We start from the raw sequence: 25,522 nt of genomic DNA on the forward strand, positions 1-25,522 counted from the left end.
TTTGGTCTTGTTTTTGTCTTAATCCTGCATTCTCTTGTTTCTTTCTGAGCCAAGAACATGACATACCAAGGCTTTTATTTATTTTAATCTGTTTTTACCTCATTTCAAGGGTTCAGACTGTTGAACCTACATCAGTTAACGCTGAACTCATCTTCCCCATACAGAAACAGCAAAGGGTTTAAAAAAAATAGAAAATAACTCTTCTTGTCAGGCACACAGGCCGTGCACCCAACCAGCTATTGCTGTGTATATGCAGTGTGCTGCCCACACCAGGAAGCACAGACTCGTTCAAATAAATAACAAGTAGACATACACTCGGCTTTTTCTGTTTCCAAACAGGTGGGTGGGTCTGATGAATTCAGCACTTAGTTGGGAACCAGAGTCTGGTCAGTGGGGCTCTGTGGGTGGCATGGATTGCTATGGGCAGTGCCTCTCGGCCACCTCTCGTGAACCAAGAAACAGAGTTGGCACCTGGACTCTTCTGGAAGCCGTGCACCTGGGCTGCTGAGAGGGCAGCTACTTCTGGCTCTGCTGAGCCGTGCAAAGCCTTTTGAGAGGTAAGTGGTGTCGCCCCTGTGGGTCCCGAGTCGGCTGCTAATACATGAAGCCCACCTGCGGGCTTCCAGAAGCCCAGATTCTTAGCCCCATCTCCAGAGTTGGCTCCAGAAGGCTGAGGGAGGCCCGGGAACCTGCATTTCTGGAGCTCCTCAGATGCACCTAAGGCTGAGCCTGAATCATTTCAAGCTAAGTACCGTCAGAGGAAAAGATGCCACCACACCCCTAACCCTCACGCTTCTGCTGCCTGGGTACTGGGAGCAGGTTCTCAAAGGTGAGTGTTCTGGAGGAGATCAGGACCTTCGTGACCTAAAACCTGCTTTAGGAGGAGGGAGGTTACATACAATTGCACAAAGTACTCGCACCTGCTTGCGTCTTGATCCATGGCCAGGATGAGCTAAATCAAGCTCAGGCCTTTTTAATGTCTCGAGGACCAGCGTGCGCCATACGTGATGGGCACTGGGGCCTTTCTCCCGAGCCGTAGAGGTTCAGTAAAGTAGTTTGGCTATTTTTTTTCTCACCCGCAAACAGAATCACTTTACAGCAGAGATGAGAGAATTCCCGTACCCAGGAGTCGCTTTAAAGGTGGAAAGCAATCATCCCTGAATCTAGAGGGTACCCAGGCCTCCTCTGGGGGCTGCCCAGAACTCAATGGAGGGCACGCAGGTGGAGGGGGTGACCGGGCGTGGGTGCCCCGTCTGGACAGCAGGCACCGGGTCACTGCCCGGCACCAAGACCGGTGCAGCACGGCGGGAGCCTGGGGAGGAGGCAGCTCCCGCACGGGAGAATCGTCTCTGCCGGCTCCAGACCCACCAGCTGGAAGACTTGAGGTCACAGATCCTTGGCGAGATGCGGCCTCGAGGTGCCGGGTTCACAGTGTCTTCCCATCAAAGCCCAGGGCTCGGATGGGGAAGCGGGAGGACAGTGCCCCTCCCCGCATTAGGGTGCATTTCCACGTATGGCTGTTTAGTTCCCGAAACATTTCAAGTCATAAATAAATAACCAGTGTAAACAAAAGGCAGTTGTGTAGGTTCTTTTCCAAGGATGCCATCCAGCCTTTCAGGCCCCGGAGGGTGGCCGAGGGTGCCCAGCTCCCAAGACTGACAGCTCGGTTGTCTCCAGGCCAAGGGCTTGGACGGGCTGCTACTGCCTGTTATCTTTGGACACGTTGTGGGCCAGCCAGTTCACTTTGGTTTTCCAGCTCTCCCGGAGGGCTTCGTTAAACTTCACCCGGAAGTGCTTTAGAGCCTCCTCCTCCGTCTTCCCCAATGCCAGAGAATCCTGAGGCAAGATGGAAGCAATGGGCGTCCCACGGAGGGAGCCCCGTCTCCCTGCACCTCCACCCTCTCTGGGCAGGTAACGCTCCCTCCTAAGAGAACCGCACCAAGGGAGCCAGGAGGGCGCCACCCAACACCTCCCCTGGGAAGAGCTCTTCGTTCCAACCCCAACCAAGGCGGCCCCCGCCCCGCCCCATCCTCAAAATAAGATGCCAACTCGAGCCCGGAGGTCTTGGCCCCGAAGGCAGGCGGCCTGGCCTTCTCCACTGGAAGCTGGCAGGAGGAAGAAGGGGGGGAGCAGCTTCTTCCCAGGAACTCGGGGGCCATGGCCTCCCCCTCAGTCCCCGCCCCAGCGTCTCATAAACTGAAAAGACGCAGGAAGAAAAGACAGTTTTTAACCATGGAGGGAACCCTCTTGTACAAGTGGAAACACCCGCAGCCTGCGGAGGACGGGACGGTGGGTCAGAGCCGGTGGCTTCCCGCCAGACCCGGGTCCCAGGCCGGTGTGAGGACACACGAGTCAGGAGGGCCCTGTGGGTCCACCACGCTCGGCGGTTGGAGTCGGGGGCTCCCTGGTCTCCGTTTACCTTGAGGTACTGGATGTCTTTGGAGCAGCTGAGCTCGGGCAGGCCTGCCGCCCGCATCAGGGCAAAGAGGTGGAGAAAGAGCAGCCCGTGGCGCCGCAGGATGCTGTAGGCCCTTTCACAGTAGCCCCGGAACCTGTAGTGGGAGGTCAGGGAGGGGGGCCTGGGTCCTCCCGCCCACCCGCACCCCAGCCAGCCGGCCAGCCCGCCTTCACCCTGGAAGGAGCCGTGCCCACAAAGCCCCAGCGTCCTCTGACTGACCGCCCCCAGTGCACCCCGCCTGGGGCCCCCAACACCAAGGGGCATCTCGGGGGTCTGAGGCACCCTCACCTTTCAAATTTCTCACTATTATTCGTCTTCCCCTGCTGGATCACGTGGACAAAGTCATAGGTGAGGATGAACGGGACTCGCTCACGGTTGATTCCAAACTTGGTCTTGAAATTCCCCAGAAAGTGGCCGAAATCAATGTGGAACAGCTGAGGGGAGGGAAGAGCAGAGACCCAAAAGGAGTCAAAAAGGAGGGTGCCTCACCCAGAGGAGCCTGGGGAGGGAGAGGGAGCTGGAAGGGCTTGGATAGGGGGCTCTGCCAGCAGCCTCGTGCAGAGCAGAACGACCAGCAGGTCAGCGCCGGGCGGCAGGCACCATGCTCATGGCAGCTCCACACCACCCCTACCTGCCCGTTCTCTCGGATCATGATGTTGTCGCTGTGCCGATCGCCGATGCCCAGCACATATGTGGCCACACAGTAGCCAGCGCAGGAGAGGGTGAACTCCTCAATGGCTCGATCCAGGGTCTCCCTGGGGGGCAGGGATGGAAACCACGGCCACACCATTTTGCAGCTTCTTCTACCAGGAGGTGGTGTCTATGTCCCCTGCCCTTGAATCTGGCCTTGTGACTTGCTTGGACCAACAGAACGTGGAGGAAGTGATGCTGGGCTCCTTCCAGAGCCTGGGCCTTAAGACACCTTGCAGTTCCTGAACCTTCCCTACTGCCATGGAAGGAAGCTGAGGCTAGAATGAGAGGCCACATGGAGACAAGCCCCAGACGTGCAACCCTCCAGGCCCAGTCAAACTACCAGATGAGAGCAGTTGCATGAGTGGTTAAAGCAGAAGAGCCACTCAGCTGAGCCAGCTCAAGGTGCAGATTTGTGAGTTCGGGGTGGTTGTTAGGCAGCAATAACTAACTGATACATGTGGGAACAGAGACCTGACCCACTCCCCCACCCCCCACCCCACAGCATCTATGGGATGGTCCTCGGCTGAGCCAAGAAGCCACAGAGACTGTCAAAGTCCCTCCTCCTTGCCTCTGATTCCCGAGGTCTGCCTCTTGGGAAGGAGAGGGCACCTGTCCCTTGGGCCCGAAACCTACCCAGGGTTCTTGGACTTGAGCCAGTTGAGCAGAGCATCCTTGTTGAAGGCAGCCGTGGCCGCCATGTTGCTCTTGTTCAGCTGGATGTTGGCGATGGTGTCTGAGTGAAGCACCACCTCGATGAGGCCTGTGTGGTCCCCGGTGGAGAGGCAGCCGTAAGGGGTCATCCTAGCCAGGTGGGAGGAGGGGCAGGTGGACACAGTGGTCAAGGGCTGTCCCACCCAGGGGCTTCTTGACCCCGAGGAGCTTAACCCAAAATGGCTGCAGGAGATGCTACTCAAGTTGCTGAAAAGAGGAGGCAGGTACTGGGGGCGAGCCCTTGACTCCCAGGGCTCCAGGGAAGGTTCCTTGGAGAGGTCACACCAGCACCCAAGATGCAGAGAGGAAGAGTCAGCACCTTGGCTGAACTCATGTTTGCTCAGAGAGAAAAATCCAGGTGTCTCGGAAGAAGATGGGGCAGGAAGCCAGGGCTGCTTGAGGCAAAGGGCCGGGGCTGGCCTTCTCCACCCTCATCCTGCGGCCCTATCGCCTCCCTGACCCCAAGTTTCAAACTGGTCCCTGCTCTTCTTAGAAGAGCCAGTCTTTTTTCCAGCTGAGGTGGTAATGTCAGCTTTGACGGGGACCCCTCCAACGGGGCACAGTCCTAGGCCTGGTGCAGGCACAAGTGGATGACGGGAGGGCCTCTCACCTCAGGTCCAAGCCTTCCTGCTTCCACAGAACGTCCATCAGCTGGATCATCTGCAGGGTCAGCATGTCCTGGCGGAGGTCTGCGCAGCCGCCCCCAGGGAGGAAAGGCATGAGTTTCTGGTGGGTTCTCCAATCCCAGCCACGCCCAGGCCCCAGAGTCCCAAGACTCTGTCTTTTGGTCAGCTCGCCCTCCAGGAGATCCACCCCTGGCCCCCACTGCAAGGTGCCCCCACCGAGGGTAGTATGGCAGGGCGAGGGGAAGCCAAGGCCTCAGCGGGTCCCTCCCCGGGGCCCAGCCTGCTCACCGTCCCCGTTCTTAAAGATGATGCCCACGGTGCCATCGCTGCCCGCCTCCTCATTGCTGTACATGACCCACAGGGGTTTCATCTTGGAGTCCATGAAGGTGCACTGCTCCACGCTGCCGGACCAGAGAGCAGTCAGCAGCGGGCCCTCCTCAGGGCCTGGGGGGAGGGGAGGAGGTGGGGAGGCCCCGGCTGGGGCCTGGGGCTCACCAGACTTCAGCCAGCAGGGTGCTGGGGTCGAGCGGGGACTGCAGGTGGGAGAGGGCCTCCAGGTAGGTCTCCTGGCGCATGCACAGGTGCATCAGCTCCTTGGTCTGGGGCTTGGTGGTCTTCTGGGAGCTCACTTTGACGACGTCGTTCAGGGCCTTCAGCTTGCTCAGCGCTTCCCCCTGGCCAGGATGGGAGGGCAGCGTGGGCAGGCCAGGAGGGGCAGGCTCCGAGCCTCAGCCTGGCCCACGCGGTTCTACAGGGGCCGGGGCAACTCTGCCCCAAAGCAGAGCCCAGGCAGGGGTGCGGGGGCCCCGAGCCTCACCTGCTTCATCAGCACCTTCATGTGATGGGTGCTGCCCCTGCAGTAGGCCTCCATGATGAGGCCGAAGCGCAGGGCCACCGAGGGCACGTGCATCTCGGAGCTGGAGGGAGGAAGAAGGCGCTGAGCCTCGCCTCGCCAGGCGGGGCCACACAGCCCCTCCCAGCCCGGCAGGACCCAGCCACCGAGGACACCCGGGCTGGGCGGCGGGAAACGCGAGGCCCGCAGGCAAGAGGCCCCTCCTCCCCGTGGCCTTCCAGGTGAGTCCAGCTACCGCAGGTGCCAGAAGAGGAAGTGGCCGATCTTGCGATTGGCCAGGGCCCGGTCCAGCAGGAATTTGGTCAGCTCGCAGTCGAGGTAGGACTCGTACTTGAGCACCTGCACCAGCTGCAGCAGGTACTGGAAAAGCTCGTCGTCCCTGCAGAGGAGGGAGGCTGGCTGGGGCCCGGAGCTTCACAGCTCGGGAGAGGGTCTGCAGCTGGCGAGGGGGCAGGGTAGGGGCGGGAGGCCAGCCTCACCTGAGCAGGCCCCCAGGAGAGGTCCCCAGCCAGCGCCTAGACCCGGGCCATTGGGGCAAAGCCGCCCTCTGAAGATGAGGAAGCCCGCGGGACTCACGTCAGTTTCCGCAGGGACTTGATGGCAAAGGAGCCCACGTGGCGGTCAGGGAAGCTGAAGTCCAGCAGCTCCAGGGCGCTCAGGACGGGCAGCTCGGGCCAGGAGCACAGCAGGTAGAGCATCTGGGGGGTGCCGGTGGTCAGGGCAGGGGGCGCAGGCTGCGGTCTGGTTCCAGACTCTGGCCCCTCCCCCGGCCCTGGCCCTGCCGCCCACCTGGGCCACGTCCTCATGCTTGTTCCACTTGGTGACCAGCAGCAAGCGGGCCAGCGCCTCGGGGAAGTGCTCCTGGATCTCGTGCCGCATCTTCCACACCAGGTCCTTCTCGTGCTCGTAGAGCTCCCCGGACCCCCGGCGCTCCAGGATCTCCCGCAGCTGCAGCTGCTGAGGGGCACAGGTGGAGGTGGGCGGGTGGTGAGGGCTGCAGCCAGGTCCACGCCCCACCGCCCATGGCCCCCAGCTCACCTCCTCCTCCGTGAAGCGCCCGTGCTCCCCATGCCGCCCCAGCTCTAGGATCTGCAAGAGCGACCCTGCTGTCAGCGGCAACCCCGGGGCCTGGGCCAGCCTGGCCGGGGGGGGGCGCCCCGGGGCGGGCGTCAACACCTCGGCACTGCTGACTTTGTGTGCCAGTGACTCTCAGTGGTGGGTGCTCTCCCGCGTGTTGTAGGGCGTTTAGCAGCATCCCTGACCTCCACCCATGAGATGCCAGGCGCATCTCTCCCACTAGTTGTGACAACCAAAAATGTCTTTGGACATTGCCCAAAGTCCCCTGGGGGGCAAAGTGGCCCCCCCGGTTGAGAATCACTGCTCTAGGACACATGAGGATTCCAGAGAGTCAAGGAAGCCCCCAAGCGTGTGTGGGCACCCAGCTCCCAGCCCCGGGCAACTCACGGGGTGCAGGGACCATGTCCTGGGGAGCCCCAGAGGCAGGGTCAGGACAGTTAACCTTTAGCTTCGAGGTTTCTGGGCAGGGTGGGTCCTGGACCCCAAATGGCGAGGGCCCCCTCACTGACCTTGTCCAGGGCAGGGTAGTATACAGGGTGGGGGGCCACCTCAGGGAGAAAGATGACCAGCGCGGCTGTGCTCTCAGTGTTGGGGTTACTCTGCACGGTCCCACAGGGGTTCAGTAGCTCCCCTTTCTCGTCTGGATACAAGGACAGACGGAGATGCAAGGGGGATGTCATCACGTGTGGGACCCACCTCCCCAACCCCCCGGCCTCTGCCTCTCCCTCTTGGCCTGGGCCAACCTGGGACGGAGGGCCACATGTAGAGGCAGCGCTCGCCGGTCTTGAGCTGGTCCTTGTAATCAAACAGCATGAGGTTGGCCCAGGCGATGGGGCAGTCCTGGGAGAGAAACCAGGCAGGTCACAGCCAGTCGCCAAAAAGCCTCCGTTTGCTCATCTGCAGGATGGGCCCAGCCAGACCATGCTTCCCACCCTCGCCCAGACTCCCTTTGAAGCAGCTGGCAGAGTCAGTCACCCCTCGGCTCCCTTCTGCTCCCGGACGCATCCCACTCTCAGCTTCTTGAGAAAGCCTCAAACAAACCACATAGGCCCCAGGGAGCTGGCCCAGCTCAGCTACGAGTGAGTCAGGGTGGCTCGGTGGTCAGTCACATCCGGGGCCCAGTGACTCAGTGCTCGACCACCACTCTGTCTCCAACTGGCTGCTGATTCAGGCCACCCCGCTCCCTGCAAGGACACTGCATTTGTCCTTCTAGGGCAGGGAGCTCCCTCCGGGTTCCCGCAAGGACCAAAGGCCCAGGCCCAGATATTCCGAGTCACTGTGCTCATAAGCCCAGGAACCCAGCACCATCACATGGCAGGCAGGGGTGGTGGCCAGCGTGCGTGCGTGCGTGCGTGCGTGTGTTGTGTGTGCGCGCGCGTGGTGTGGAGAGGCTGGGGTTCACAGGCCCTCCTGGACCGCATCCCCAGGCTGCGTGCCAGCTGGGACGCTGGGAACGGGAGAGCAGTGGCCCCAGGGCGGGCTGCAGGACTGGACTGGGCCCATCACAGAGTGCCTCCCGACCGGCCCCACCCACCGCCTTCTTGGACTTCTTCTTGGTGGAGCGAGCCTTCTTGGCCTTCTCGATCACGGCATAGAGCGCAAAGCAGAGGCGGGCCATGCGCGGTAGGTCGCAGATGTTGATGTCGAACTCCAGCCGCTGCTTCCACACAGGCTCCGAGCACACGCTCACCTCCGAGCTGGACACCGTCTTGCACAGCGTCTCGTTGCCGTGGAAGAGGCCGGCCTGCACCACCAGCTGGGGAAGGCACGGTGCGGGTGGCAGGCGGCAGAGGCCCAGCCTCCCTCTGCCGCCCGGGTGTCCCTCCCACCTAAGGCTCGAATCTCCTCCTGAAAGGTCCTCATTTCACGTGGGTCTGAACCCTCCCCCGCCAGGTGCTTGAAGGTGGTCCGGAAAAGGGAGGGCTGGCCGCCTGAGGGGGAGGAGTGGTCCTGCGGGGAAGGGGAGGGCGGCGTGGGCTGTGCTCCCCACTGACTGCGGGACCCTGGGGCGTGTTGGTTCCCTGCTCTGGGCCTCAGTTTCCCCATCGGGGCTCGGGAACTCCAGGGGCCCTTCTAGCTCAAGCACCCAAGCGTGCCCCCACTGCTCAGAATGGTGTGAGCCCCTGTAGGCAGGGGAGGACTTAATGCCGCCTGCACATCTTGTCCTGCCTCCTCATCGCCCGGCCAGAAAGCTGCCCCATCCAGCCCTCCAGGATTCATCCACGGGAGCCCACGCCTGCCCTGCTTGTGAAATTACCCCAACCAAAAAATGCTCCCCAAAGAGCCCCGACCTCCTTGGACCCGGGTTTCCCGTCCTGCAAATGGGACGAGGAAACCTGCACCTCACAGGGCCGTACAGGGCAGGCCTGAGGCCAGAGGAGGTGGGCGTGTGAACGACCCAGAGGTGGCCGTGGCCTTGGCCCCAGCCCAGCTGGAGCGGCTCCCCTTCTGCGCCTGTCACCTCCCAGGCTCTGCAGTTCCTCTATCCCTGGGCTGGGCCTGGCCCCACTACCTCCACCAAAGTCAATACCCAGAACTCGCTGGGCCCGGTTTCTCCGAATTGTCCTCTCTGGCCGGCCGGCCTGCTCCCCTCCCCCCTTCCTGTTTTGAAGCAGCTCATCACCACCCCCGGCAGGGATGCTGGGTAATGTGGTCAGGTGGCTTTCGTGTGACCCCCCCCACCCCGCTTCTTCCTCCGCCACCCCTCCAGGCCACAGCCACCGTGTTTGTGCAAAAAACACGCACTCCCCGGGCCCTTCCCGGCCCAGGAGCCCCTACCTTCATCCGCTCATCGGCATTCACTTTGCTGCCCTGGATCAGCTCGATGCAGAAAGGCTGCTCCAGGGACCACAGGGACAGCGAGGCGGGCTGAGCGGGGTGGAGGGGAGAAGCGGGGGCGTTAAAGCAGGGGAATTCAGGGGAGGCTTGCGCTCCCGGCCTCTGCCAGGGCGCGTGGCCACCGTGGCGGCAAGGGTGTTGCAGGTTCCTGCCCGCAACGCCATCCTTTACCAGAAAACCTGCCGCGCGGGCGCCCCAGGGGGCCCAAGACCCCCGAGCGCTGCAGGGCATGGAATTCTGCCTACAGCACGGGAGACAGGAGGGGCAGGCGGCCCGAGCGCCAGGCCTGGAGGCTGCCCCGGGAGTCCAGACAGGAGTCCACCCCAGCCCAGAGGCCCAACTCTCAACCCCGAGCAACCAGAAGGCATGAGACAAGGGGCCCCTGGACCTATGGCTGGTCCAGGGCGATGCCCAGTAGGCGCCAGGGCTGGATCTCAGGTGGGAAGGAGGGCTGCAGGGAGGTAAGCGCAGGGCGCCGCTCACCTTCTTCAGAGGAATGGGGGGCGGTTTGGCGCGCGGCTTTTGGACTTGGGGGGAGGGGTTGCTCTGCTCGTCCCGCATGGCGAGGATGGAAGAGGAGTGCACCATGGTCAGGTGGGGGGTCAGCCCGCTGTGCAGGCAGCTGCAGACGTACTGAGATGGGGGGCGGGGTGAGCGGCTCCACTGCTCCCTGGATGACCGGCTACCCAGGGATGCCCCACGCTGGCCCCTGCCCACGCCAGGCCTTCTGGGGCCTCTCCTGCTGGCCCTTACTGCCCCCACCCACCTCCCTGTGCTCACGGGGAGAGCCAGCCCAGCAAGGGCGCACTCTCACCGTGACCCCCAAGGTCTGGCTTGTCGGGCTCGAGAGGGGCTGAGGACCAGCTCCCCCCTCTCCCCCCGCCGCAACCCAGGCCCCAGGCCAGGACTGCAGGGAACCCAGGAGCCCCTCCCGGACCGCAGCCCTCACCTGGAACTGGCAGAGGGGGTAGCTGCCGTACAGGTACTCGTGCTTCCCGTTCACCTGCAGCGTGTAGTCCTCGGGCTGCTCCACCAGCGGCTGCCGGAACACCGTGGCCTTCTTCCGGAGCGCGCAGGCCATCAGTGCCAGGGGCACATCCTTGGTGGACACCTGGAAGGTGAAGCTCTCCTAGGGGGAGGAGGGAGGGTCAGCCCTCCATGCCTGCGAAGAGCCCACGGGGTTCTGGGGCACAGGGGGTGGGCTGGCCCATCTGCAAGTATTAGGCGCCCCCTGCCCCCTGAACGTGAGCTCCACGACGACGGCAGGCTCTGATGACGGCACATGGCCGACACCAGGAAATACCTGTTGGATGCGTGAGTGGACCAAGGACCAAAGCCTCTTGGTCACTCTGCCTTGTGGAACTCGTCTGGTGGGACGTTTGGCCAAGCCCCTCGTATGCAATGGATACCCTACAAATACCACCCGATGTTGCTGGGAGGAGGATGAACTGGGGAGGCTGGTGGGTGACCGGGAGTCTCTCAGGGGAAGTGTGCCCCGTGGACACGGCAGCCTGCATGCAGCACACGGGCCGGCGTGAGCCACCGCTCACCTCGCTGCCCTCGAACTTGACGTTGACGAGCAGGGCCCGGTTGGGGACGCGCAGGGTGCCCGGCCCCCAGCTCCGCGCCGAGGGCTCCAGCTGCAGGGGGAAGCTGTACTGCAGCCAGGCCTCCCAGCCCAGCTGCTGCCGGTGCGCGGCCACCTCCTCGCAGAACTGGCGCATCTTGGCTCGGAAGTCATTCACCTCCGGGTCTTGCAAGGAGTCAAACTCGTGGAGGCCTGAGGGGGAGGGGAGCCGGGTCAGCGTGGGGCTCGGGGGCGGGGCGGGGCGGGGGCAGGGGGCAGGCCCAGCGGGAGGTAGGATGGCCTGGCCTCAGCAGGGCACCTTTGCCGATGAGCAAGCTGATCTGCGAGTTGATGAGCTTCTTCACCCGGTCACCCTCGCGGGCCACCAGGCGCAGGACGGGCAGGAAGGGCTGGATGTCGCACAGCCGCCGCTGCTCGTCCTCCAGCTCCTGCTGCTCCGCGGTCTGGTTGACGCAGGTGAACACGTAGGCCTCGGGGTCACTGAGCATGTGGAAGAGCGGCTCATACTGGGCTCGGTGCCACAACACCTGGGAGGGAAAGTGGCCGGTCAGCTCCTTCCCTAAGGTGGGCGGGGCCACAGGGAGCCGGGAGGCGGGTGGAGGCTGGTCTCACGACCCTGACAAGGGGGCAAAGGCAGGGGACCACTACACTCTCCATCCCTTGAGCACTGACCACAGGGTCACCGGCAGTCTCTGTCCTGCCCTTCTATGAAGGGGGCCAGGTAGGCGCTAAATCTGGAGCGGAGCGGTGGGTCCTACCGTCTCCCCTGTAGGCTACCCTGAGAGATGGCCAGCCAGACTTGACCTCCAGGCACCCAGCTAATCGTTCCTGGTTCATCACCCTGGTCTTTAAATGGTGGCAAGTAATTCAGAAAAGTTTCACACACCGAGGGGGACATAAACGCCTCTGTGGGCTGCATCCAGTGTGTGGCCTCGGGGTGAGGAGTCCCCAGGGATCACAGGAGCGCCACGGGGGCGCCAAGTGTTAGTGCCAAGGTGCTCACTGCTGAGTCACAGAGAAGATGGAACAGGAGAGAACAGCTCTATTTTTCTTCCACGGGGGATGGATAATTACGGTCCATCAATGCAAAGGGATAGCACAGGCGTGTGACCCAGAATCTAAGGATACCTGTACCAATGCACACAGGGCTCCCAGATACAGCATTAAGTGGGAAAAGACCCCAAGCTGTAGAACAGCAGTTGTAATTCAAGCCCATTCCCATAAAAACGATGATAAAAGTATTAACTACTGCAAGCTACAGTCTGCCAAGTTACTGGAAGACAGACACACCCATTCACTTACACACCGTCTATGGCTGCTTCAGCCCTACAAGGGCAGAGTTGAGTAGTTGTGACAAACACCATATGACCAGCAAAGCCTAGAATATTAACTGTCTGGTCCCTGGTATAAATTAAAGTATTAAGAAATTGAAACTGGGGACTTCCCTGACGGTCCAGTGGTTAACACTTGGCCTTCTGATGCAGGGGGTGGGTTCGATCCCTGGTCGGGGAACTAAGATCCCACATGCCTCTTGACCAAAAAACAAAAAACATAAAAACAGAAGCAATGCTGTAACAAATTCAACAAAGACTTTAAAAATGGTCCACATCAGGAAAAAAAAAAAATCTTAAAAAAAAAAAAGAAATTGCAATTGAACTGGGATATGAGGTGAGACTGCTAAGACCAATGTGTTTTATATTTCTGTGGTATTTGGAATTTTAATAATATGCATGTAGAGCCCTGTAAGCAAAAAAAAAAAAGATTAAAATGATATTTACACAAGGTTAATAACATGAAAAGGATGTTATAATGTTAACTCAGAAAAAAGATATAAAAATTCATAATCAGAACTATCACAAAAAAAACACTACATAGAAAAGAAAATAGGAAACAGCCAAAGTGTTAACCGTGGTTGTCTCATATGGCTGGATCATGGGTAATTTTTTCCTTCTACTTTTTCTTATTCTCCTAAATTTCAATGTGTCCATAGTACTTTTGAAATGGAAAAAAAGAAATTTCATTTTTAAAGAAACACCCAGGAAGGGAAGATTAAAACACAAAACAAAACAAAACAAAACTCAAGGATGGTCCATTGCTTCTCTCCTTTTTTTCTGCTTCCAAGTGTAGCTTTTCAAATTCAGGGCTAAGGCCTTGTCCTCTGCCATGACCCATTAAATCCCACACTTTGCAAGCGGGATAAGCCCTTTGAAAGGTCACAAGACAAGATCTACCAAATACCATCCAGATATTTCATCCTTTGACTCAGTAATCCACGCTGAAAATTATTCAACAAAGCCAAAAACCATTTCCAAAGATGATGTTGACTATGATGACAGCTCTGAAGACAAAAGACCGGTAAAACTCAAGCGGCCATGGATGGGGTGTGGTTTCAAACGTGATGGCACAGTCATGGAGAGAATGAAAGGCCACCATGGGAACCAGCACCCTGAAGCTTTCACAGGAATCTAGGGAGGGTAAACGTGCCATGATAAAGGCGGGAGCTGAATTTGGAAAGCTAGGTGGATTTCAACTGTGAGTTTTTAAACAATTCTTGGACATTATTTTTATCTTTTAATTTTTTTTTTTTTTGGCCACACCACGCTGCTTGCAGGATCTTAGTTCCCTGACCAGGGCTTGAACCTGGGGCCCGGGCAGTGAAAGCGTGGAGTCCTAACCACTGAACTTCCAGGGAATTCCCATATTTTTTTTTTTTAATTTACTTGGTTTATTATATATTTTATTCTTTAAGGTTTTTGGCTGTGTTGGGTCTTCGTTGCTGTGTGCGGGCTTTCTCTAGTTGCCACGAGTGGGGGCTACTCTTCGTTGCGGTGCGCATGCTTCTCATTGCGGTGGCTTCTCTTGTTGCGGAGCACGGGCTCTAGGTGCGCAGGCTTCAGTAGTTGTGACTCGCAGGCTCTAGAGCTCAGGCTCAGTAGTTGTGCGCACGGGCTTAGCTGCTCCACGGCATGTGGGATCTTCCTGGACCAGGGCTCGAACCCACGTCCCCTGCATTGGCAGGCGGATTCTTAACCACTGTGCCACTAGGGAAGCACCCCCCCACCACCACCACCATATCTTTTAAAATTCATAGCTGAGGATCTCCAATCTGAGAGTTGCAAGAGCCCATCTGTCTGCTTCTCTGAGTTCCAAGCTCTGAGAACTAGTTTTAAGGTCAAGATCGTACCTTCTTGATGGTGCTGAGGTTGGCATTTCGGGACACAGGGAAGTTCAGATAGACCCCCGTGGGCAGCAAGAAATCAACGGCCACGCTCTGATTCTCCTCCTTGGTCCAGAATTCCATGGGGCAGTCAACCCCGGGGGGCATCCTGCTCTTTTAATTCTCGGATACCAATCGTCCTGAAAAGGAAGCAAAGGCAAAGTGAGGCCCTAAGGTGTGCTGGGTGAGTCCTTTCATAGGATCCTTTGGAAAACAGGATTTCAGGACTTTTGTCAGCAGGGAGCTTGGGATGGAGTCCCAGCCGGGAGGTGGCTTGTGGCTCCTGCTGCCCAGGTCACTGTCTAGGCTGAGCTGCAGGCACTCCGTCTGCACCATTCACGGCGGTGCCCCCAGTTTAAACCACCGACAAACCCATGCCAAATCATTTTTTCTCAGGAACACACACATGTGGGAGACCCACCATGGCCATGGCCACCAGCCAGCAAAGATGGAAAATGGCAGGATCACTGGGCAGACAACCCCAGACTGGAGAGGGATCGAAGGCTGAAGTTCTTTGAAACTTTTTGACCAGAAACCAAATGGCTTGAAAATGGCTTTAGCCATCAAACAAGCTGTTGAAATATCTCAGCCATGCCAAACCCACTGCGCGGTAAGTAACAAAATGTTACAGACACAATAAGAGGTCTTTGAGTCTCTCTCCCACTCAGGGTTACCACCACCTGGATTCTGGTTGTTTATAGTTTCCATGCATGTTTTTATCCTTTTATTATACTAAAATGTGTCCACAACCAACTCCTAATATTTTTCCATGCTTTAAAGCATTGTATGATTAGTGGGTCTTCTGCACTTGTTTTTGCCACTCAACGCTGCAATCTAGATTTATCCATGCTGATACATGTAGCTCTAGTTCATTCATTTTAACTCTTCGGAGATATTTCACTGTGTAAATAAACCACAATTTATTTACCCCCCTCTCTTGTTAAGGAACCTCAAGGTTTGTGTCTACTCATTTTGGTTATTACAAATGATGCTGCAACGTATATTCTTGCACACATCTCCTTGTGTACAAGTGAGAGTCTTGGTGAACACTGTCTAAGAGAAATATAATGTGAGCCACACGTGTCATGTCAAAGTTACCAGTAGCCACATTTTTAAAAAGTAAAAAGACACAGATAAAATTCAGTTAGTAATCTATTTTATTTAATTCAATATATCCAAACTATGGTCATTTCAATGTTGTCAGTACAGAAAAATTACAAGATATTTTACATTTTTTTGGTGTTAAGTCTTTGAAATCTGGTGTGTATTTTACACTTACAGGACAATTCGGACGCTAGGTATTCATCAGAAGTATTTCATCTTATGTAGATTTCATACAATTAACAGGTTAAAAAAGTAGGTTCACAGACTCAAGTTGTTCCAAATATACTTAAAAGTTTTCCAATAACCAAATCGAGTATGAATTCTTACATTTAAATGAATTAAAATTAAATTAAATGTTTAAAAATCCCATTCCTCAATCATACTGTCCACATTTCAAGTGCTCAAGAAATACATGTGGCTGGTGGCTGCAATACTGGGCAGTGCAGGTGGAGGGTATATGCCTAAGAGTGGCATTGTCAGATCATAAGTATAACCTACGACAGATATAACCACATCCTTAACTTTTTAATCTCCGCATCTTTGCCAGCACTTGGTACTGTCAAATTTACTCATTTCTACCAATCTGGTGGGCGCAAAATGCTCTCGTTTTAATTTGCATTTCTCTGATTATCCATAAAATGTTTACAAATATCTGCAAATATCCAGCTTATAAACTTTGCCCATTTTTTTCTGTGGGGCTGTCTTTTTCTTACTGCTTTGCAGGGTTTCTTACATTCTCTAGATTCAGTTCTTTTGTTGCTTGAGTGAGTTGGTGATATCTGATTTGAGTTATCTTTTCACTTTTTTTATGTGTCTTTTTAAGGAGCAGAAGTTTTGAATGTTGATGTAGGCAAATCTTTTTCCTTCATGTTTTATCATTTTTATTCTTTAGACAAATACTTCCTTACCCTAGGGCCACATCCTCCGAGATTTAAGTGACTTTTAAAAATAGTTGAAAGGAAGTGTTTAGTTTGAGAGAGATGTTCTTCTGGTGGCTCTGCCAGCTGGCTCCAGGCCTCACCCTTAGTTAGATGCAGAAGCTGCTCTGAGCAGCAGGGCAGCATGTCACCCTGTGCTACCATGTTACCACTGCTGGGATCCACTTCCTCTGATTATAAAACCACATCCTACTTTGGGTTCCTCTTTCTGAGAATGGCCAGGCCAAAGGCTTTTTTTTTTGACTCAAAATGTGGAGGACAGTCAGGAGTTCTGGAAAATCCATTTACAGTGCTTTGGCCAAGCTCAGGAAGGCATCTTTGGCCACTCAGTCCTGAGGCTAAGATGAGCACATGCAGCAGGAACTCCCCAGGACTCTAGCCAAAGGGGTGGATGGGGCTACCTCAGCGCTGTGGAAATGAAGCCTTCGACTACACTCATCCATCTGGGATGCAGGGAAACCCTTTGATGTTAAAAACTCATTCCTAAAAGGGGAAGACTCAGGATAGTGTGGGCAGGACAGAATCAAATGCCAGAGAGGGGACAGGAGAAAGATGGGAACTCCTTCCCTCTTTGTGGGCCCAGGACCCAGGATGCAGCTGCTAACAAGCCCCAACTCTCCGTGAAGCCCAGACCTGTCACTCTCAGTATGTATGGGACACAGATGTCAGCTAATCCCGAGGCTTTAGAACTGCTCCAAGAATGCGGATTGGTACAACCACTTTGGAAAACTGTTTAGCAGTATCTACTAAAGGTGAACACATATGCCCTATGACCCAGCAATTAATTCCACTTCTAGGGATACACTCACCAGAAATGCCAGCACAGGTGCGCCAGAAGAAGCATAAAAGAGTATAGCATCGCTATTCATAATAGTCCCCAAACTTCCCAAGTGCTCATCAGCAGTAGAATGGAAAAATAAACTGTGGTTTCCTCTCCCGATGGAATGTTATATTAGCAGTGAGAGTGGATGATCTATAAATTCAACAATATGAATGAATCTCACACATATAAAGCTGAGAGAAAGAGGTCAGGCACAAAAGAGTATGTGCTCAAGATCCCATTTATATGGAGAACAAGCACTGGCAGAAGAAGAGATAGGGGTTACCTCGGGTGGAAGGCAGTTTACCCTGGGGGAAAGCGGCACAGGGGTGCTGGTGACTTTCGGTTTCTTGATCTGGGAGCTGGGGACCTTCCACAAACTCATTCCACCCTCAGTCCAAGTGGCTCAGATGGGTTGACTTCTCTCCTGGCTCCCTGAGTGGCCTGAGACCCAGGCCCAGCCTATCAGAGCCCTGCATTTCCCCTGGCCACAGGGACTGGGTTGGAAGCAGGAACGGGATGTAGCCCCAGCCAATTGCCGTACTTCTCTGGCTACAGTGATTCTAGGATGGACATGTGACTATCTAGTCAATCCCATGGGTTTTGACATCTGGACTTCTTTGGGGACTTTCTCCTGGGAGAACAGAAAAGATAGAATATCTACCAAGAGCTGCTGGTGACCACCCGCTGCTCTGAGGGGTGGAACCTGAGAAAGGACCAACGTGGAGGAAAGCAGAGCTCAGTATGGAATGTGAAGCAGGATCCTGAGGACAGCCTTTGACTCCCTGGATCCAGCCATGCCTGAAGCTACACTCTACCCCTAGAAATTTCAGTCCTATCAGCCAAAAAATCCGCCCCAGCCCCGCCTTTTTGTTGTTAACTTAGAGCAGTTTGAGTTGGATTTTCTGTCACTTGCAGCTGAAAGTATTTATCTCCATTAATAGAGCAGCACATTCCATTTTTGGAAGCTTCTAGTGTTAGAAATTTCTTCCCTTGGACACTGGCCCACCCCGAAGAGCCAGCCCCGTCCTTTGTGCTGCCACCTAGAGGCACATGGAGTTGTTATCTGATGGTTCTCCTGCAGGATGGTGGCCCCAACACCTCTGTTCTCCCTACAAAACAGATTTAGACTCTTTTGCCAAAGTTTGGCACTCCAGGAAAACAAGATGCTCCAGATGGGGCCCGGCAGGCCAACTGTAGAAGAATGTTCTAGTCACCAAACTCCCATTTGTTTGGCCTAAAAGTGTATCAGGCTCCCCTCCCCCGCCTCCCCTTCCCACCGAAAGTTCTTCGGTGGCCACATCACCAAGTTTGCTGGCTGCCAACCCTCCAGATATTTCTCACAGTAAGCCAGGATCTCCCAGTCTGTACAGGGACACTAACTTCCTGAATCTAAACGCAGGAACTCACAATTATTCTTGGTATTTTCATCTCATGGAAATAATCAGCACTCATGTATTATTGGATTTGACATTGGGTATGTATCACTTAGCCTGAGATATTTTAGTTTATTCGACTAGTATTTATTAAGTGCCAGGAATCGTGCGAGGCGCTGGGAACACAGTGGTGAATGAGACAGAGGGTCCCTCCCCAGAAGGGAGTAGGGGAGACACAGTAGACGAGAGGGATGTTCCCGCGCTGTATCAATGCGGTGAAGGACAGTGTCTAGTGACCACGTGATGGAGGACAGCAGGAGGCGCTACTGCATATAGGGAGGCCGAGAAAGGCCCCTCTGAGGGGAGGACACTGGGGCAGAGGGCCAGGGTGAGCCATCACGTCCTGAGCCGACAGACGGCGGGCCCTTGCCGCTGGAGCGTAGGGGAAGGTGGGGGATGAGATGGGCTGAGGGGGTCAGCAGGGACCAGTCCCGCAGAGCCTTTACAGGGGACGCACCTGGCTTTCACTCTAGGAACGATGCAGTGAGTGCACAGCCCTAGAGCGTTTTAGGAAAGGGAGCCACCAGATCCTATTTGCATCTGAAATGATGCTGGAGGGTTGCAAGCACGCAGGCGAGAACGTAGGGCAGCTCGTGCCACGGATGACTGTGGCTTGACCCAGGAGGAGGAGATGGAACTGGAGAGGGAGGGAATCAAGGTATATCTACGAGCTGGTGGCGGGGTGCGCGGTGCGGGGTGGGGGGGTCAGATGGGGGACAGTGAGGGAAGGAGCAAGGATGACAGGCCGGTTTGGGCTTGGGAGACTGCATGGCTGGTGGATATTTACTGAGATGGGAAAGTGGAAGGGAGAAACAGATTGGCAGGGAATTGAAACAGCAGGAGCTCCATTTCAGACATACTGGATCTGAGCTGCTTACTGAACATCCCAACGGAGAGAGCCAAGGGGCAACGTCCCAATTTGGAGCTCAGGGGAGAGCTCTTAGGGGCCACAGAGATATCACTTGGGATCAGTAGACTGCACACAGATGTGGAGCCACGGGGCCAGGAAGGTAAGTAAGGGGCACGACCACCCTCAAGGCGCTGAAGTGGGATGGACCAAAGAAGAACCATGAACAATCCTTCTCACTGTCATCCAGAATCTCGAGAGAGGCTTCCTCTGTCCGTCCACATCTGAATCGTTAATAAAATAGTCAAGAAAACTGGGCAAGGAGCTTTCCTCCTTTCATCTTCCCACTTCCGGCCCGCACAATCCACAGAACAGCTGCACGGCAGCAGAGTCATCCTGGCTGGGGGGGCGGGGGGGGGCGGGTCTCTGTCACCAGCCCTCTGCGAGCTGTTCCTAGACATTCCCAGGTAGATGCACCTTCTCTGGCCTGAGGTTGAAGAACAGTTTCTCAGCTGTGAAGGTCTGAGGGGTCTGACCTCCTGAGTCCTGAGCGGCCGGCAGAGGAGTTTCTCTAAAGATTTTGATAAAAGGACATCTGCCGCCACCATCCTCCCCCACTGGCAGCAGGGAACGCCTCAGGGGGCCCTAAGTTATTTCTAAGGGAAAAGGGCAAGCAAGGGGTGTAGAATCCCAGATGTAGAATCCCACAAATGCTTCTTCGGGACCAGGAGTGACCTTGCAGCCCATATAGTCCCCCTGGGCTGGCAGACCAGCTGGCTGATGGCTTGTCCCAAGCTCGGGACTGCCGAAGGCTCCCTTTCATTCCTGTTGAAACTCCACCATTTGGGGGCTCTGAGCTGGCGTCTCCCGAGTCTGTTAGACTTCTGCCTCTTTCCAGTGGCCGTCACAAATGTGGTTGACACACTGACCGGGAGATGCTGCCCAGCCTTTGTCAATGTAAAGACAGGCTTTTTGGTGCCTGGGGAACAATCACATATCCTGGGGAACAGCTTCCCAAGGGAACACGAGTCACTCTCAGCAGGGGACAGGCAGTGGGAAAAGAAGGGAAGTTGTGTCTTGCTTGTCTGAGCGATAAACATCCTCCTCCCTGAGGGGATGCCCTGGGCAAAACATGCCCTGTACCTTCGGATGGTGTTCTAAAGCAAGAGTCTAGAGGTCCCCCTGGACGGCTCCTATGAACCTGCATAGAGAGAGAGATGTTCACGTCCTCAACCTGAGGACAAAATGCCTGGATCTCAGAGCCCAAAGTTACAACCTAGTTAGCCCAAGGGAAGGAGCCTCAGTCACAGAAAGTTGTAGAAGGTAGTTACGCACACAGTCTAAGTATCTACCGTCCACCCAGGCTGGGAGGATGCGAGCCCAGCAGCCACGTGACAAGGGGCAGGGGGCCACAGGGGCCGGCCTTCCACATCACGCTGAACAGAGCAGAGTTCACACTGGGCCTCTTGACCCGGGTTTATTTTCAGGACTTCTCAGCCTCAAAAAGTCCTTCTAATCAAGTGTTGTTTCCAGTCAGTCTCCCACGGAGAATGAAATGGACACTTTTCCTGTTGCCCAACTTAGGTGGAAAGTGAGAGCAAGTGAGCGCTTCAGAAGCAGAGTGGAAGATGCTTTACCTGGAGGGGCCACCACCTGGGGAATCTCCTGGATGTTTACCCCGAAGGAGCTTTCCAGAAACCACCACCCTGCTCTGGCTGCCAGGAGATCCTTCAACCACCACATCCTCCTGGAGACCCTCAGGAAAAAGCATGAGGGGCCCTTCCTTGACCCAGACGGCTGAAGGTCCCAAGTCCTATTCATTCATTCACTCGCTCATTCATTCATTCGGCAAATATTTATTTGATTGCCTTCTATGTGTCCATCAGGGAATGGGACAGGCACCATCCCCGCTCTTACAGAGTTTTTAGTCTAACGGGAAAAGACAAAAAAAAAAAAATAAGAAACAACTGAATAAACAAGATGATTTCAGAGAGTATAGGATTAGAATGTGATAAAACAGGTTTGCAGGGAGCATCTCCTTTGGAGGGCAGGTCAGGTAAGGGTCCTCAGGTGAGATATGGCAGATGAGGCCCAAATGACGAGAAGGATCCAGGAAAGATCTATGAAATAGGGTTCCAGGCAGCTGGAACGGGAAGTGCAAAGGCCCTGAGGCAGAAGACCAGGTAATGGGAGTCACAGCAGAAGGGGAGACTGGGGAGAGACAATGTGGCTGATCCTGCAGGGCCTTGGAGCCTCGGTGAGGAGCCAGGCTTTGTCACCACTGCAGTGGGAAGTCACTGGGGGGTTTTAAGCAGGGGACGGAGACGGCCTGATTTTACACTTTACGAAGAAGACTGCTTTGGCTGCTGTGAGGAAAATGGAAGGAAGGGAGGCAAGAATGGAGCGGGGAAAGCGATGAGGCCAGGGCCCCAGGTCAGAGCTGGCAGAGCAGATGAATGAGGGAAGGCATTGGGCCCTACAGGCCACGAACACCCCAATCCTCTGCTCTTAAGGAGCTGAGGAACGGGCATCCCAGCAGCCCAGCCTTGAAGCCTGCAGCCTTCACCTTCTTGAAGAGAATGAAGCCATAGGCCAGAGGGAACTGCATGGCCCAGGGCCCTCAACAGGTACAGTTTTAGGATAGATGTGCTATTCTTCCAAGATACAAATGCTTTCTTTTTCTTTTTTTTTTAGTCCAGGCAAGTAGGACATCCTGAAGACCATCCCAGGAAGAGGAGGGATGGGCTTGTTTGGAGGGCTGTCTGACACCCCAGCTCCTGCCACCTGGAGAAAAAGAGGTCAGAGGGGTGAAGGATGGGATTGGACAAAATAACAAAGTCATGTGACACCGTGCAGAAGAAGGCATCCCAATGTCTGCTTGGAAGGTAAGCTGAGGACATGAACTACCTTATTCCCTGGTTTCCTAGTCTACCCACTTCTGCCTCCCTCATTTTTTCCTTTTTTTTCCTTCTTTTTTTTTTTTCACTCTCTCCCATTTTAAATGTGTCTCCTTTGAGTCCATATTATTCAATAGGACAGTAACTTCTAATTTGAATATTTTAAAAAGGAAAAAAATCCTCAGTGGGGGAAAACCAAGACAGACATCAGAGAAGGAGACGTGTAGGTCTTTGGAAATTCTGTTCTATATGGGAAAAAGAGAGAGAGAGAGAGACTGACTACTGCTACTGCCATCAGAAAAAACAAATGAGCCAACTACCCTACAAAAGTTCTATCCCAATGATCTCCTATGATGCTCAGTTCATGGTGCACCCAGGGGGGCCTTGGGCCTGCAACCATGCAGCGTCCCTCAATACTACACAGCAAAATCAAGAGAAAGATCCATGGTCTCATATCTGGTAATTTGGGGAATCTGGAAACTGTCTTAAGGAAGCAATTCAAAAGTGAAAAAGAAAAAGCTATATGCACAAAGATATTGATTGTAGTATTGTCTGTGAAACCCATAAATCAAAAATAATAAAGAAATGTCTAAGGAAATGATAACACAAACAACAAGAGTGAATGTAGTCATTAGAATGACACGGCACTGCAAATACCCCCCACCTTAAATGAAACCAATAATGCACATATATTTATCATGGCAACATGTGTTTGTGGACAAAACATCTCAGAAAGCATAGAGAAAATGAAAACAGCTATATTATGGGTGGATGTGGCCATCATACTCATGACTTTTAAGTTTTAATATTTGTGAAAGTTATGCAAGCACATAATTTTAAAAATTAATTAAAACTAAAATGCTTGCAGCAAAAAATGAGCAGTCCCTTGACCTCCATATCCAAACAAACCACCCCCAATTTCGGTTGTATCTTCTGGTATTTATCTCTGCATTTCTAAATAACAGGTTTACACTGATATTTCTTGATCTTCAACTTTTAACTTCTTACCTGAGAAGATGAGTTTGTTCTTTCCTTCACATACACACATGCATGGATCCTCTCGCCCATTTCCTGGATATAGTTATGTGATCACTTTCTGTGAATCAAACTTTAGTTCTTCCATTATTATAACTATGTAAATATTGTTCAAAGCTAAGCCACATACTATACTATGGTTTCCTTTCTCGTTCAACTTTTTGTTACTCCCACAGTTGCCTTGTTTTTAATTTTCTTTGTTTTCTGTGTGTGAATATGTAATTCTTCCTCAAACTCTCTAACAACACTACAAAATCCTTATAATATGGCAAATATGTCAGATAATCCATCAGCTCCATTTTTTTCTTAGAGATTCCTCCTGGGGCCCTCAGCCATCTTGCTCCAAATTGGGCTGGTTGCTCTCTAGACCAGCTGCACAACTGTGATATTGGAACTTCTCTTCACTATCATTACTGGAATTCCCTTCACCTTCTCTCCACCAGTCAGGGTTCTTGGTTGCAAGTAAAGAAGCTGACTCTCACTGATTAAGCAGGGAAGGAGCTGACAGGTTGTCTGACATATTTGCTGCATTGTGAGGGGTTTAATAGTTCTGTTGGAGAGTTTGAGGAAGAATTAGTGATTAGTACATTGAAAACAAAGCAAATAAAAATATGAGGCAACTATCAACTCCAGGAAAAACAAAAAGTTGAACAAGAAAGGAAATATAACTGTAGTACACTATGTGGACTCCATGATACAGAATCATGTCTGATGGCAAAATTGCTGGTATTGCCACTGAGTACTGGGTGCTACTTTGTACCCCTGCCACTTCTGTGCCAAGAACTCAACCTTGAAGCCCATCCCCGCTATCACCACCATAACCATGGAAACAACACACGTTTCATCCCTCTCTTCTCTGTCAAAATATAACATAGGTACATTTCATCAGTGGAGGCCATATCACAGGTGCTGGCTGCAGGGGAGGCTTGGAAGAGAGTACTTTTCAGTTCCCATGGTGGGGTAGGTGTTTTTTTCCCTCCCCACTCCCAAGGCTCAAAGTAAGACAACAGCTGAAATACAGAAAGTCATTTGGTGGCTGAACCAAATGAGAAACAAGAGACAACTGCATATTGTACCACTTGTTCCTCTTTCTTGGTTTACTGGCTCATTTTAGTAGAGCACATCCTCTAGTAGCTTCCTTGAAAAGGGACACAAAGGGTGTGTGTGTGTGTGTGAAGTTTTTGAAAAATTACATGTCTGAAAAATGTCTTCATCCTATTATTTTGCTTGAATGATGATTACAGAATTCTGGGTTGGGAATTAATTTCCCTCAGAAATTTGAAAGAGTTGCTCCACTGTCTTGTAGCTTCTGGTGTCAATTTTGTAAAGTCCAATGCCATTCTGTGCTCTGATCTTCTATATGTGGCCCCTTTTCCCTGCGCTGGCTTTTAGTAACTTCTCTCTATCTCTGGACTTTTGGAAGTTCATGTTGATGTCCCACAGAACATCTTTTACTTTGATGTAGTGTATCTTTTTAAAATATATTTATTTATTTATTTTTATTTTTGGCTGCATTGAGGCACGCAGAATCTTTTTGTTGCGGTGCGCGGGCTCCTCATTGTGGTGCATGGGCTTCTCTCTAGTTGTAGCGTGTGGGTTTTCTCTCTCTAGTTGTGGCGCGTGGGCTCCAGAACGTGTGGGCTCTGTAGTTGCAGCATGCGGGCACTCTAGTTGAAGCGCACGGGCTCAGTAGTTGTGGTGCGTGTGCTTAGTTGCCCCGCGGCATGTGGGATCTTAGTTCCCTGACCAGGGATTGAACCCGCGTCCCCTGTATTGGAAGGCAGATTCTTTACCACTCGACCAGCGGGGAAGTCCCTGATGTACTGTATCTTATTATTCGTTGGGCTGAGTGCTACAAAGAGGCTCTTTTTTTTTTTTTGCGGTATGCAGGCCTCTCACTGTTGTGGCCTCTCCCGTTGTGGAGCACAGGCTCAACGGCCATGGCTCACGGGCCCCGCCGCTCTGCGGCATGTGGGATCTTCCCAGACCGGGGCACAAACCCACATCCCCTGCATCGGCAGGCAGACTCTCAACTACTGCGCCACCAGGGAAGCCCTACACAGAGATTCTTAATGCAAACTCTTGAGTTCTAGATTTTTTTTTTCCTGGAGTTTAATAACTTTTCCTTCTCCATTTCTCTCCCTTGAGCTCCTATAAGGTGGATACTGGGCCTCCCAAACTGCTCTAATTTTCTTATCTTCTCTTTCTTATTTTCCGTCCCTCAAGTCTTTCTGTCTTACTTTCTAGAAATTCATTGTTCAATCTTCTAACTCTATTCTATTGAAATTTCTACTTCTACTATCCTAGTTTTGATATCCAAGAGCTTATTATTGTTTTATAAATATGCCTTTTTTTAAAAAAAAAAAACCATGTTTATGACTTCT

General features: G+C 53.6%; 1 protein-coding gene and 1 long non-coding RNA gene across 9 annotated transcripts in view; both read right to left on the reverse strand.

Annotated features, from left to right (window-relative positions):
• Positions 1-68: 68 nt before the first annotated feature.
• PIK3CD (phosphatidylinositol-4,5-bisphosphate 3-kinase catalytic subunit delta) overlaps positions 69-25,522 on the reverse strand; it is a 49,840-nt gene continuing 24,386 nt past the window's right edge. For 5 of the 8 annotated variants that reach the window (XM_081226066.1, XM_081226064.1, XM_081226062.1 and 2 more), the window contains 21 exons: positions 14,029-14,201; positions 11,143-11,371; positions 10,807-11,036; positions 10,206-10,385; positions 9,740-9,889; positions 9,197-9,286; positions 7,953-8,174; positions 7,162-7,258; positions 6,928-7,058; positions 6,131-6,430; positions 5,918-6,039; positions 5,577-5,720; positions 5,306-5,405; positions 4,984-5,162; positions 4,777-4,889; positions 4,473-4,551; positions 3,785-3,952; positions 3,090-3,213; positions 2,747-2,892; positions 2,420-2,552; positions 69-1,836 (listed from right to left, as the gene is read on the reverse strand). In XM_081226066.1, the coding sequence (XP_081082192.1) occupies positions 1,699-1,836; positions 2,420-2,552; positions 2,747-2,892; positions 3,090-3,213; positions 3,785-3,952; positions 4,473-4,551; positions 4,777-4,889; positions 4,984-5,162; positions 5,306-5,405; positions 5,577-5,720; positions 5,918-6,039; positions 6,131-6,430; positions 6,928-7,058; positions 7,162-7,258; positions 7,953-8,174; positions 9,197-9,286; positions 9,740-9,889; positions 10,206-10,385; positions 10,807-11,036; positions 11,143-11,371; positions 14,029-14,169 (3,216 nt within the window). In that variant the 5' untranslated portion in view covers positions 14,170-14,201 and the 3' untranslated portion in view covers positions 69-1,698. The remainder of the gene's footprint in view (positions 1,837-2,419; positions 2,553-2,746; positions 2,893-3,089; positions 3,214-3,784; positions 3,953-4,472; positions 4,552-4,776; positions 4,890-4,983; positions 5,163-5,305; positions 5,406-5,576; positions 5,721-5,917; positions 6,040-6,130; positions 6,431-6,927; positions 7,059-7,161; positions 7,259-7,952; positions 8,175-9,196; positions 9,287-9,739; positions 9,890-10,205; positions 10,386-10,806; positions 11,037-11,142; positions 11,372-14,028; positions 14,202-25,522) is intronic. The other 3 variants (XM_081226068.1, XM_081226067.1, XM_081226069.1) reach the window with 3 other exon arrangements.
• On the reverse strand, positions 21,879-23,434 carry LOC308611889. Its single transcript, XR_014015041.1, has 2 exons — positions 23,112-23,434; positions 21,879-21,990 (listed from the first exon to the last, which is right to left on the reverse strand). It is a non-coding gene; the product is annotated as an uncharacterized lncRNA (long non-coding RNA).

The sequence above is a fragment of the Mesoplodon bidens genome, assembly GCF_964165515.1.
Source record: "Mesoplodon bidens genome assembly, chromosome: 2".
NCBI classification, from domain to species: Eukaryota; Metazoa; Chordata; class Mammalia; order Artiodactyla; family Ziphiidae; genus Mesoplodon; species Mesoplodon bidens.